General features: G+C 50.3%; 2 protein-coding genes and 1 non-coding gene across 4 annotated transcripts in view; all 3 read left to right on the forward strand.

Annotated features, from left to right (window-relative positions):
• The first annotated feature begins 370 nt into the window (after positions 1 to 370).
• The window catches only part of NT5E (5'-nucleotidase ecto), a 55,684-nt gene continuing 42,499 nt past the window's right edge, over positions 371 to 13,555 (forward strand). For both annotated transcript variants that reach the window (XR_008557183.1, XM_008145541.3), the window contains exon 1: positions 371 to 778. Coding sequence is in view for 1 of the 2 variants with exons in the window: in XM_008145541.3 (XP_008143763.3) it covers positions 440 to 778 (339 nt within the window). In the remaining variant the exon portion in view is untranslated. The remainder of the gene's footprint in view (positions 779 to 13,555) is intronic.
• Positions 6,653 to 7,679, forward strand: LOC114227307 (RWD domain-containing protein 1). Its single transcript, XM_028129213.2, is given in 2 exon segments — positions 6,653 to 7,118; positions 7,121 to 7,679. Coding segments are annotated over 2 exon segments (735 nt in total). The 5' UTR covers positions 6,653 to 6,743; the 3' UTR covers positions 7,481 to 7,679.
• MIR9202 (microRNA mir-9202) lies at positions 8,881 to 8,953 on the forward strand. The gene is given in 1 exon segment (NR_130494.2): positions 8,881 to 8,953. It is a non-coding gene; the product is annotated as a microRNA mir-9202 (primary transcript).

Here is a 13,555-nt window from a genome sequence, read left to right on the forward strand (position 1 = left end):
AAGTCCAACACGAGCCGCGCGATTTCTCTCTAGAAAAGCCCGTGCCTCCAAGGAGGCGAGCATCAGCGGGGACGTCGCCGCGGGGCGGACGCTCCAACTCCACCAGCCGCGGGGCGGCCGGCGCCCGGGCTCTGGGTTCGGGCCGGGATCGCGGCCGGCGCTCGCTCCCCGCCCGGGACAACCTCCCACTGTGACTGCCGGAGCGGGTGCCAGCCGCGAGCGCCGCCCGGGCGCCCGGGTGCCTGGGTCGGATCGGGTGACCGAGCGGGCGTGCGCCTGGCCGCGGGGCTGGGCTGGGCTCCCGGCTGACAGAGGGCCCGCCCCGCCCCGCCCCGCTCTCCAAAGAGCCTAACTCCGGCGCTCGCCCGCACTCCCGCCGCTCCGCGCCGCCCGCCCGCCCGGCTCGCCTGCTCCCGCGCCCGCTCCACGCGCCGCAGCCATGTGTCCCCGAGCCGCGCGGGCGCTGGCACCGCGGCTCCTCGCGCTGGGCGCGCTGCTGTGGCCGGCGGCCGGCGCCTGGACGCTCACCATCCTGCACACCAACGACGTGCACAGCCGGCTGGAGCAGACCAGCGAGGACTCCAGCAAGTGCGTGAACGCCAGCCGCTGCGTGGGCGGCGTGGCCCGGCTCTACACCCAGGTGCGGCGGGTCCGCAGCGCCGAGCCCCACGTGCTGCTGCTCGACGCCGGCGACCAGTACCAGGGCACCATCTGGTTCACCGTGTACAAGGGAGCGGAGGTGGCACACTTCATGAACGCCCTGGGCTACGATGCCATGGTGAGCGGGGGGCTGGGCGGGGGCTCCGGAGCCCCGGTAGGAGAGGAGTCGGAACTGAGAGGGAAGCCGGGGTGGAGGAGGAGGAGGAGGAGGAGGAGCCCGTGGCCGGGCACCGGGTGGCCCGCCAGCGCCTGGGAGCGAGGTAGGGAGAAAGGCCAGCGAGCCGAGTAGATACAGATGCAGAAGTCTTTTGGATGATGCGTCTAAACGTATTGAAGTTGGGGATCCCACCATGGGATCTGGGTTATTTAGGGGAGCAGGAACCAGCCCTGCCTATCAGAGGGGTAAGCTGGGGTGCGTCGGGGTCGGGCGACTCTCCAGCGCCAGGGACCCAAGGAGACCTGTCTGTCACGCATCCCGCTCATTGGCTGCCCCCGCTATCTTAGGATGCTTTATCTCTGTTTTACTGGGAGGAAAACTCCAGGTCAAAGACGTTGAGTACGTTATCCAGGGCACCAGCTCCAAAAGAAGGAGACCTGTTATGTGTGGATTCTGGAGCCCTTTGACCCCAACTTGACCTTGATTAAGTTCCCAGCCTCGGGTTAGGTTCTCTGCTCAGCTACCTGAAGTGTGCAAGCTATTGACCCTCTCCGTGCCTCAGTTCCGGCCGCTAGGAAGCGGGGATAAGAACTCTATGTACCTCACGTGCCTGCCTGGCACGTAGTACATACAGCTTCCATGCATGTTAGTTCGTCTTCTTACCAGACACTGCTGTGTAAATCTAAGGAAAGAAAGAAATTCCCACAGAGGACCGAAATGCGGAAGACACTGGGGTTCCAAAGGACTTCAATAAAATCAGTTTGGCAGCAGAGGGTTAGGAAGCATCCAGCTTAAGAGACGAGGGACTCTTAGAACACATGCAGGAGTTTTAAGTCCAAGCTCCCAAGTACTCTGTTAAAGATGCTGCCTTATTTGTTGGGCTGAATTTTGGAGAAGGAGCAGAGAGGGTTACACAGTAATAAATAAGTATAACCAGTTTGCTTGTTTAAGCCAACCCCTCCCCCAAGTTTAACGCTGTGTAAAATCCTTGAGGAAGGAAGTGTGTGGAGAAACTGGGAACCAGAATGTAGGAGCTGCAGAAGAGAAAGAACAGAGCGAGGGTCCAGGGCCATCGGTGAAGCCCTGGCGTGGGGAAGGGAAGGGGAGGTGTGGACGAGTCTGGGGAACAGAGGCCTAACAAGATACTTTGTAGGAGAGGAGCACAGAGGTCGGCAAAGCACAATGCTGTATTTTTTCCTGGAAACTTGGAGAAAGGAGGACAGGAAAAGATGATAAGAGAGTACAATTGTTTCGTTTTGTTTTGTTTTCTTCAACAAGAGAGCTCATTTTAGAGAGAGGAGAGAAGGGCGGCCAGCTCCTCTCCATTCTGATTGCTGGGTTTAAGGTTATCAGACCCTCTCAAAGCAGCAGCGATTCAAAGGGGTCCCCCAAGCCCCAGAGTTTATGGGCTGCTCAGCAGAAGAATGGCGGGTCCCAAGAACTCTGTGTGGTCCCGGCGTTGGCTTCTCCACAGCCCGACCTGCTGATGCTTAGTACACAGTAATGGCCGGATAAATATTTATCTAATTGAGTTGTTATTAGCCGACTTCTCCATTTCCCCTCCAGAAGGGCAGAATAAACCTTACATGAGTTTGTTTTTATTTCACATATAAACCACAACTTTGTAAACTTTTCTTTCTGTGACACCCTTTTCTCCACAGTTGTGTAAACTCCTTTGGGGTAGGAGGCAGGGTTGGGGGGAAGAATTCCTAGTTTTCTCTAATAATACTGTTTTCCTCTTTAAGTCAAACTGAGCTCCTGGTGTTAACCATCTTATCAAGTGTTTATGACAGGACTCTGGGTGAGGCTGGGGCAGTCTGCAAGTTCCAGCCCATCCCCACCAGGAATGCTTTGAATGCTTTCTAGAATGTTGGATGGAATTATTTTCTTTTAAGTTTCACTCAAAGTGACTGGGCTGGGGCTTGAGGCTACTGACATAGTTGGCAGGGGGTAAAGGGGGTGGGGTGGGGTGGGGTGGGAGTGGGGGCTGGCTGAAAGCCACCTTCCTGATAGCATCTCCTCAGGACTTTGTGCAGTTCTGGGGTTTGACGAGCGTAATTTTTTGACCTGCATCAAATCCTAGTTCTTGTAATGCTTTAGCATGTGGCAAAACACTGCCATGTTCTTGTTTTACAGAGATTTTTCACTGTCCTTTTGTTTATGCTACTCTCAGGGAATTTATTGATGTTCCGCTATAAAGGTTTCCCTGCCCGCCTGCCCGCCACCCACTTCTTGAATCTCAGGAAGCTGGAGATTCCGATCAGAGTGGAAAACAGTTGTGGAGGGGCAATCTCCAGTTCTCTAAAAGCCAGACCTGGTTAGAGGAGCCACAAATAAGGACTCAGGGGTGTGGGTGGCAAAGAGGAAGCTGCTGGAACCCAGCTAAACCCCAGGAGTTCCCTCCAGCAGAGTCTCTGAGGAGGCGGAGACTTCCTAGACCTGCTGCAGCCGGCTGAGAGCTGCTGGAGCAGTTCTGAGAGCCCTGCAGGTCCCAGGGTGAGACTGCGGACCTCCCGGACCCGGACCCGGACCCGGACCACTGCTGGCAGACAGCTCTAGAGGGAGGACAGCAGAGCAGGGGAAGGCCTGGTGTCCCCGGGCAGCGGGAAGACAACATGGATGCGCTCACTCTCAGTGTGAGCGAGGCCAGGTTACTTTCTCAGACCTCATGTTCCCTAACTGTAAAACAGGAGGGATGACCCCCACCCTGCACGTGGGATTTTTGTGAACAATGCATGTGATAAGGAATGTGAACCTCCCCAGTGCTGGATAGAGGCTCATTCCATGGGTTCTTAAAAAAAAAAAAAAAGTTGAGAGAATGGGAAGGCTTGGGTTTTGCAACCATCCCTTTATCTGATTCTGACCACCTGGCACAGTCTACCTCCCTCCTCCATCCCTTCCACCATCTTTTCTAAGTCCCATTGTCTAAACTATCCTTAATGTTTACTCATTGAGCAGACTTATGAAATCCGCCCCCCCCCCCCACCCCCAAGCACAAAGCCAAACGAATTCATCTCTACAAGTGAGATCATCTCTGCAAGTGAGTCTCACCATCGAGGTGGGTGGGCTGTGAGGAAGACGGCTTCTTAGGGAAGGTCAGCCTCCTCTCTAGCTGCCCCTGCTTCCGAGGCCTGGCCCCTGAGCCCACTTTCTGCCCAAAAGTCTTCGGCCTTAGCCTTAATGAATTGCTCCAAGGAGCCTGCGCCCGCAGCTGGGGTGGGGACCATCGCCCCTGTCTTGAACTCGCCCAGGGGACCGCTAGCCAGGTACCCATGTCACGCTTAGGCAACCATTCTAATGTGTGAGATGTTTATGTTTTGTTCCTGTGTGTACTTGCAGAACCTTTATTATTTGAGGTGCTTGTTTTTAAATTATGTTCCTCAGCTCATTCTGGTCCTTACTTTTGTCCTAAACTGGTTGTATGATCTGTCCCTGTCATTCTGTGTCTACCATGCACATACATATACTGTGCATCATGCTCCACAGAGATCTCCATAGACTTTACCATCCTCCCCACCCCCACCCCACCCCCAGTGATGGGTCCACAGAGATCACGCAAATTATGCTGCAATTTCACAAGCATGCTGCTCCCAATAGCCTCCTACAAGGCCCGCTGGGAGCATTTCTTTGGGCAGGATTGCTGACCACAGGCACGCATATATTGACTTTGACTAAGGCCTGCCACATTGCTTCCTGAGTGACTGGAGCCCCCTCCCCTCACCCTCTTCCCCACGAAGATGTGAAGCCCTGTCCTCACCCATACCTTGCAGCATTGCCCAGCTTTCCAGTAGGTGTCAAGTGACATGGTTGCTTGATCTTGTATTTTTCTAATAAATAGTGAGTTTGAAATATTTGTTGACTTTTGGGGGGGCTTTCTCTTTCCTAATTGCATGTTCACATTATTTGCTCTTTTTTAAAATTGGGTTTGCTCTATTTTTCTTGATTTCCAGAAGTTCTAGGTATTGATCCGTGATCAATTTTAACCATGTGTACGCCATAAGCGTCTATAGACGCAAGCGGTGGACCTTTTTTAATTAAATTCAAATTATTGTGGCAGTTAACGGTTAAGTTTTAAAAATATTTTTGATTATGTTATGTCCATTAACTTTGTCTATAGTGTCTTTAATTGAACAGAAATCCTTCATTTGGTATAATCAAACTAATCTTTCCTTTTGCCTTACGATTTGTGCTTTTGAAAGTTTACATAACTTGCTGAAACCGGTTTGGCTCAGTGGATAGAGCGTCGGCCTGTGGACTGGAGGGTCCAAGGTTCGATTCCAGTCAAGGGCATATACCTTGGTTGTGGGCACATCCCCAGTGTGGGGTGTGCGGGAGGCAGCTGGTCGATGTTTCTCTCTCATCGACATTTCTAGCTCTCTATCCCTCTCCCTTCCTCCCTGTAAAAATCAATAAAATATATTTTTTTAAAAAAAAAGAAAGTTTACATAACTTTATTCATTTGAAGCTTATTGTCCCTGGTACTTATCACCAGAAATTCAGAAGTTGAATTAGATTATTATCTCTCTGCCTTTTGAGGATAATAATCTATAATCTGGGGCTATGGAGTCACCTCTCTGAATCATTAGTCCCTTATCCTATATAATAAAAGGCTAGTATGCAAATTGTCCCCTGGACCAGGGAGTTTGACCGGGAGTTCAACCAGGGGGTGGGGCCAGTTGGCCAACCTCCCGCATCCCCTCGCCCAGCCCAGCCCGATTGGCTATGATAGGGGCAGGCCAGCTGGACCCCACCGGTGCACGAATTCATGCACAGGGCCTCTAGTCCTATATAATAAAAGGCTAATATGCAAATCGATCAAACAGTGGAATGACCGGTTGCTATAATGCAAACTGACCAGCAGGGGACAGATGCTCAACGCAGGAGCTGACCCCTGGTGGTCAGTGCACTCCCACGGGGAGCGCCGCTCAGCCAGAAACCAGGCTCACAGCTAGCAAGCACAGCAGTGGTGGCGGGAGCCTCTCCCACCTCTGAGGCAGTGCTAAGGAGCAGCGAGACTGGCTTCAGACAGCTGGTGAGCGCAGCGGTGGTGGCAGGAGCCTCTTCTGCCTCCGCAGCAGCGCTAAGGACCCCTCAGGGGATGTCCCCTAGGGAGCGGGCCTAAGCCAGCAGTCGGACATCCCCTGAGGGGTCCCAGACTGCAAGAGGGCACAGGTCAGGCTGAGGGACACCCCACCCCCCAGTGCACAAATGTCATGCACCGGGCCTCTAGTTCTATATAATAAAAGCCTAATATGCTAAGTGTCCAGTTGACCGGTCAGCCATTCAACCAATCAGAGCATAATATGCTAATGATATGCTAAGGCTGTTCAGCCGCTCGCTATGATGTGCAGTGACCACCAGGGTGCAGTCGACCAGTCGATGAGTTGCTATGATGTGCACTGACCACCAGGGGGCAGACAGTGGACAGGTCAACCAGTCGCTATGACGTGCACCAACCATCAGGGGCAGACGCTCCAGTAGGTTAGCTTGCTGCTGGGGTCCAGCTGATTGGGACTGAGCAAGATGGGCTGGACATGCCCTGGAGCCTTCCCGCGGTCCCTCCCCAGCTGGCCAACTTCCCAAGTCCCTCCCCAGCCCTGATCATGCACAAGTGGGGTCCCTCAGCCTGGCCTGCACCCTCTCACAATCCAGGACCCCTCGGGGGATGTCAGAGAGCCAGTTTCAGCCCAATCCCACAGGCCAGGCCGAGGAACCCCACTGGTGCATGAATTCGTGCACCAGGCCTCTAGTATGTAAAATAAAAGATTTGAACCAGCTCATCTCTGAGGTTTCTCACGTCTCTAAACAAATAATGTCCTAAGAAATGTTTTGAGGCCGCTGCCCGCTCTACCGGCACCGCTGTGGTCCCGGCTGCGGCGCACCGCCTGGGTGTCTGGGCGATCCATGGGCAGCGGCGAGGGCCACGATGACAGACTACGGTGAGGAGAAGCGCAACGAGCTGGAGGCTCTGGAGTCCATCTACCCCGACTCCTTTACAGTATTATCAGAAAACCCTCCTAGTTTCACCATTACTGTGACATCCGAGGCTGGAGAAAATGATGAAACTGTACAGACTACCCTCAAGTTTACATACAGTGAGAAATACCCAGATGAAGCCCCCCTTTATGAAATATTCTCCCAGGAAAATCTAGAAGATAATGATGTCACAAGCATCTTAAAATTATTAGCATTACAGGCAGAAGAAAACCTTGGTATGGTGATGATCTTTACTTTGGTAACAGCTGTCCAAGAAAAATTAAATGAAATAGTGGATCAAATAAAAACTAGAAGAGAAGAAGAAGAAAAAAAAAACAAAAAGAAAAAGAAGCAGAAGAAGCCGAAAAGCAATTATTTCATGTCACTCCTGTTACAATTGAGAATTTCTTAAGTTGGAAAGCCAAGTTTGATGCAGAACTCTTGGAAATTAAAAAGAAACGAATGAAAGAAGAAGAACAAGCAGGAAAAAATAAATTAAGTGGGAAACAGCTGTTTGAAACAGATCATAATCTTGACACATCTGATATCCAGTTCTTGGAGGATGCTGGAAACAATGTGGAGGTAGATGAGTCTTTGTTCCAGGAAATGGATGACTTGGAGCTGGAGGATGACGAGGATGATCCAGACTACAATCCTGCTGACCCAGAGAGCGACTTGACCGATTGATGGACCATCCCCGTCTGCAGAGGCTTGACTGCCACAGCATCTGTGGCTAGGCCGAGAGGGTGTTGATTTTCCTTCCTTTTTTTCTAAGAAAAAAACAATTTTCAGGAGAATATTCTTCTGAAAGCTTTCCTCAATGAACTAATAAACTGACCTTAAAATTTCAAAAAAAAAATTAAAAAAAGAAATGTTTTGATTCGGTTAAAGGGTAGGAGGATGAGACAAAGGTGCAGAGGCAGGAATCTGCAAGGTGGACCAGCCTGGACCATGGCGAGTGCCAGCAATTATGAGAGGTGAGGTGCACAGCTTACAGGCATCTTGAAAAGTTTGGGATCACCTCTGTTGTCAGGGGAGCCACTGGAGGTTTCTGAGGAGAGCCTGACAGTGGTCTAATAAAAAAAGAAATATTTGGTCTTTGTCCCCAGTTTCTGAGAGTGTCTTGTATCCTATCTAATAAACAGTAATATGCAAATCATCACTCTGCTACACTCACAAGCCACGCCCACCAGCCACGCCCACCAGCCAATCAGAAAGTGAATATGCAAATACACCTAACCAAGATGGCTGCAGCCTCAGAGAGCAGCGGTTGTTAGAACTGGGATATTGGAGCCGAAGATCAGAGGGGAAGATCGGAGCCAGTGGGGGGTCCCCCACAGGTGATCAGAGCCAGCTGGGGTCCCCTGCAGGCGATCAGAGCCAGCTAGGGGTCCCTGCCCAGGGCCCGAGCCTCAGCCAGAGGCTTGAGGCCTTGGCCAGGGGCGGAGCCTGGCGATCAAGCCAGCTGGGGGGCCCCTGCCAAGGGCTGGAGGCTTTAGGCCTTGGCAGGGGCGGAGCCGGAGATCACAGGAGATAGGCGTGAACTACAGAGGAAATACCTTTTCTGACCGCTCATTGGCTAAGCTCCCTGTATGCCACTGGTAATATTCTTAGTAACTTGGGTATAAGAATCCAAAAAGGTGATCTAGGGCTTTTCCACCACACTCCTGGAGAAAAAAACGAAGGTCCACTGCTGGAGGGGCTAAGAAATGTCATAACCTGCCCTCAGCGTTTTGGCTTAGTGAATAATGCCTAGGTTTGCCAACCGCAGAGTCCAGGTTACATTCTGATCAAGGGCATGTACCTAAGTTGCAGGCTCCTCCCTGGCTGGGGCCCCGGTCAGGGCTCATGAAGGAGGCAAGCAATCTAAGTATTCCTCTCATTTTGATGTTTCTCTCTGTCTTTCCCTTTCTCTTTCACATTCTCTAAAAGTCAATGGAAACATATACTCAGGTGAGGATAAAAAAAAAAAAAAGAAAGAAAGAAAGAAATGTCATATTCTATGAAAGACACATCTTGAAAATGCCTAAAGAAAGTTGTCATTTTTTCTTGCTGAAGGGACTGGAGTCCGTGTTGATGAAAACACCTTGGTGGCTGTGGTGACTGGCAGTGGCTCCAGCAGCGGGGTGATGGGGCTGGTGCCTTTCCCTGATCAGCCTGGTTGTCTCTCACAAAGGGAGGCCAGACTGTGGCTTAGGCCCGCTCCCCATAAGGAGCGGGCCTAAGCCATCAGTAGGACATCCCCTGAGGGCTCCCAGTATGTGAGAGGGGGCAGGCTGGGCTGAGGAGACCGCCACCCCCCCAGTGCACGAATTTCGTGCACCAGGCCCCTAGTATGCTAATAAGATGACTGATGGCTGGGACCCTTAGATAGTTTCAGAATGAGGGCTGGTGGCCAGAAAGACCAATCCATAATTAGAGGTTTGGAATTTTCAGCTTCCCTTCAACCTCCTGGGATGGGAGAGGGACCAGAGATTGAGCTAGCCACCAAGGGCCAATGATTTAATTAATTGTGCCTTTGTAATGAACCTTCCATTAAAAACCACTAAGTGATGGAGCTCAAAGAGCTGCTGGGTCAGTGAACACGAGGTGCTGGAAGGGTGGTATGCCCAGAGAGGGCATGGAAACCCACACACCCCTCTTCCTCCCGCCATACCTTTCCCCATGCATGTCTCCCATTTGGCTGTTCCTGAGTTGGATCCTCTATAATACACCAGTAATAGTGACTGAAGCACTCTCCTGAGTTTCATGAGGCATTCTAGTGAACTGTCAAACCTGTGGAGGTTTGATAGCTGATTGGTCGGTAGCACAGGTGGCCCAGGACAGGCAACGGGCATCTGAAGTGGGGGAAGTCTGGTAGGCCTGAGCCCCTACCTTGTGGGATCTGATGCCCACACCAGGTAGATAGTGTCAGGATTGAATTGTCAAACACCCAGTTGGTGTCTGCAGGGAACTGGTTAATGTGAGAAAAACCTCTGAGCGACATAGAAGAATCAGTTTGGGAAGATGAGCAGAAATGGATGGAAGGAGAAGATGCCACAGAAGAGGCAGGGAGGAGAGGCAGGGCAGTAGTGTAGGTGTGAGATGCTAAGAACTGAACTCTGGAGATGGGGAAAGGAAGGCTGACTTGAGGGGAGCCAGCCTCAATAGGCCGGCAGCATGGCCTATGGCCAAAAGGATGGATTCCCTGGTGATTCTGTCTGGAATCAAGTCCTCTCTCTGCCACTTAGAATCTCTGGACTGTGAGCAGGTCACTTAATCTCTTGAACCCTCCCTTTCCACATGTGAAAGGTAGGTATGATGATAGTCTTCATTCCAGAGGTTGTTGTGGGGTTTAAAGGAGACGATGACGCATGTTAAGTGCTTTGCACCTTGCCGGCCCACAGCAAGCGGTCATTAAGTGCTGACCATGCTCACCTTCTCTGGGCAGGAGTGGCTCAGGAGAGGGTGTGATCAAGAGATGACTAAGAGGGTTCAAGCCAGGGGCAGCGGGAGAGTCAGCAGACTTTGACACTACTACACAGGGGCACGGATTCTTCTACTTAAGCTTACCCCCTGACAGCTAATGCCTGCTATTTGCAGCCCAGAGATGCCATCTGAAGGCTTTTCCTGGGTTTACTGGACATGATTGGACACTTATGTGACTGTGACAGAGAGGAGCAGTGGGAAAGGATTTGAACACCCAGGTTTACGATGGCCTCTTCCGACTCATTAGTTGTGTGAGTTTGGGCAGTGGATTCCTCGTCTATAAGATGAAGGAACTGGAGAAGGTAGTCTGTTGCATGTCATTCCTCAGCATCTCACCCCTGCCCAGCCCACTGTCTTGCTTCTAATCTGCCAACATAACGTGGTTTGTCCTGGGACTCAACGTGACACACGGGTCTAAGTTTGCTTGACAACTCTTATTTCTCCTCACAGTGACTTTCATGGCAGCTGTTTGCTTGTGGAGAGGTGGTTTGGGTCTTCTCCCATTGTTTCCAGATAAAGAGGGTCCCGGATACTGAATGGAGTGTTACTCTATTGGTAATAGAAAATGATGGCCTCGCCCTGACTGGTTTGGCTCAGTGGATAGAGCGTCGGCATGTGGACTGAAGGGTCCCAGGTTCGATTCCGGTCAAGGGCATGTACCTTGGTTGCGGGCGCATCCCTAGTAGCAGTGTGCAGGAGGCAGCTCATCGATGTTTCTCTCTCATCGATGTTTCTAACTCTCTAACTCTCTATCCCTCTCCCTTTCTCTCTGTAAAAAATCAATAAAATATATTTTTTTAAAAAACAAAAACGATGGCCTAAGGAAGGGGAGGAGGATGAGCCTAGGTCCAAGCCGGTTGTCCTTGCTGTTCATTTATTCATTCAATCTGCAAATATTCACTAAGCACGACCATGTGCCAGGCGCAGGGCAAAGTACTCAGAACAGTGAACAAGACCTGCTAGGGTGAAACTTACTGTTCAGTAGATGGAGGGGGCAGTGCCCGCCTTTACCAAGTAGAGGCTGGGTAGGGCCTCTGAAGGGTGGGGGATAAGCAAAGCAAAGCAAAACTGACTGAAACTCTGACACCTGTGCATAGGGATTGTGACAGTGAGCGTTTCCCCTCCTCCCCAGAAAACTAATCCCGAAAGTGAAGAGAAGTCACCTTAGAGTCAAGTGCTTGCAAATAAAATTCTTACAGAGGAATATGATATTCTCATATCAAGGAAACTCTCAGAGTTCCTTTATCTTCAATAGCAAAGCCGGGTTTAAGGAAGGCCGATTACAGTGCTAGTTTGGGAAGCCTGAAAGCAAGTGGTATTTTTTTAAAAGACAACGAGGTTGGTAGTGTTTCCGAAGCTCACACCTCAGGAGTTGCAAGTGTCTGGGGGTTGTGGGTGCCCAAGCCTCAGTGACGTGATGCTGCATGTGTGGTCTTGGCCCTTCGGCTTCCTCTGTTCCATTCTGAGTTCCACACCAGGACTGGGCTGGGCGGGATTGACCTCAGGAAAGCAAAGGCAGCCCGGCCAGGTGGTTCCGTTGGTTGGAGCGCCGTCCCATACACCAAACCGGTTGTGAGTTTGATCCTCGGTTGGGGCACGTTATGGAGACAACTGATAGATGTTTCTCTCTCTCTCTCTCCCTTCCTGTCTCTCTAAAAAACACAACAAAAAACATCAATAAAAACATATCCTCGGGTAAGGATTTTTTAAAAAAGAAAGCAGCCCCATCCGGTTTAGCTCAGTGGATAGAGCGTCGGCCTGGGGACTGAAAAGTCCCAGGTTCGATTCCGGTCAAGGGCATGTACCTTGGTTGCGGGCACATCCCCAGTGGGGGGGTACAGGAGGCAGCTGATCGATGATTCTCTCTCATTGATGTTTCTAACTCTCTATCCCTCTCCCTTCCTCTCTGTAATAAATAAATAAATAAATAAATAAATAAATAAATATAAATAAAAATTTTTAAAAAAATAAACCAAAGGCAACTTCTTAGCTTGTCCTTGTTCTGGCATCTGTGTTTGCTTAGCTGAAAACGGGAAAGCCAAACAAATTACAAACCAAATTGGCAGCTTTCCGTACTTCACTCACCAGTTCAGCTGTGTAAATCCCTTTATTTTCTTCACCCGCATGACTAGAATTTGAAAATTCTCTTAACACTTCTTTTCCCTCACTTGAGTAATTACTTCTATACATAATACAAACATTAGCTGGAGCCCTCTAGCCCCTTAGAGGTGTAGGTAAACCTGCCTGAACCTCAATTAGTTGAACAGGTAATTGTAAATGTAACATTGACATGCATATTTTGCAGGTTATGCAGAGTTTGTAAAATTTTCCACCTGATATGGGAAATGGGAAATGTTGTCTGTTCAGTACTTTTTCATTGATTCATTCAACAAACACTGAAGTGCAGATGAGCTGGATAGAGCCCCTCGATTATTTCTGCCATTCCAATACATTGGAGGATGGAGCACACCCCAAAACCAAAAGTGGCCTCGATGCCAGAAACGTATCAGCCAAACCAAACATAGTTTATAATCCTCCCCTCCTAAGGTTATTGTGGAGTCTTGCTGGGTGATGAGGAACTGAGCCCTAACCCTCAGGTTACAGGGTAGACTGCAACCTCCAGTCCTTAATAAGTGAGCTAGTGTGGAAATGACTAAATTCCTGTGTTGCAAATTTGTTCAAATGTCTTCTTGACATTATTACAGTTGGTATCTGCGGATTAAACAAATTCTTTTCTTCTGCATCATGCAAATTGCACTGCTCTTAAATCAATTCTTCTCTCATTTGTTTTCCTTCTGACATTGTGTTTAAGCCTCTTGTCTTCACTTGGAGCATTTTTGACTGCCTCGGCTCTCGTGTTTTCATCTCCTCATCTCTTTATACAGGTGATATCATTTGCCTGTGGGCTTCCCCTGATGGCGCCATGGAGGTGAAGCTCACGCTCTGAGCCCCTGCGGTCCTTAGCGGGCAGGGTGTGCCTGCATCTTTGCCGGGCTGTCTCACACACGTTCCCACGTGCTTGATGTATGCATGGATGGATGGATAGATGTGCTATGTCTTACTCTATCCCTGCCTGCCCTGCCAGCTTCCTGAGAACAGGGACCGTGGCCTCATACTTGGCACTCTGGGACCCTGGAAGAAATGAATTATCGAATGATACCTATCCCTTCCCAGTGTTTACATCAGCGGCAGTTTTGCAGAGTGGTTAAGGCCCTGGATGCTGAAACCTTACTACCTTTGTTCACTACCTTGCTCTGCGCCATGCTAGTGGTGTGAACCCTATGCCTCAGTTTT

Source organism: Eptesicus fuscus, chromosome 10 (assembly GCF_027574615.1).
Source record: "Eptesicus fuscus isolate TK198812 chromosome 10, DD_ASM_mEF_20220401, whole genome shotgun sequence".
NCBI lineage: Eukaryota > Metazoa > Chordata > Mammalia > Chiroptera > Vespertilionidae > Eptesicus > Eptesicus fuscus.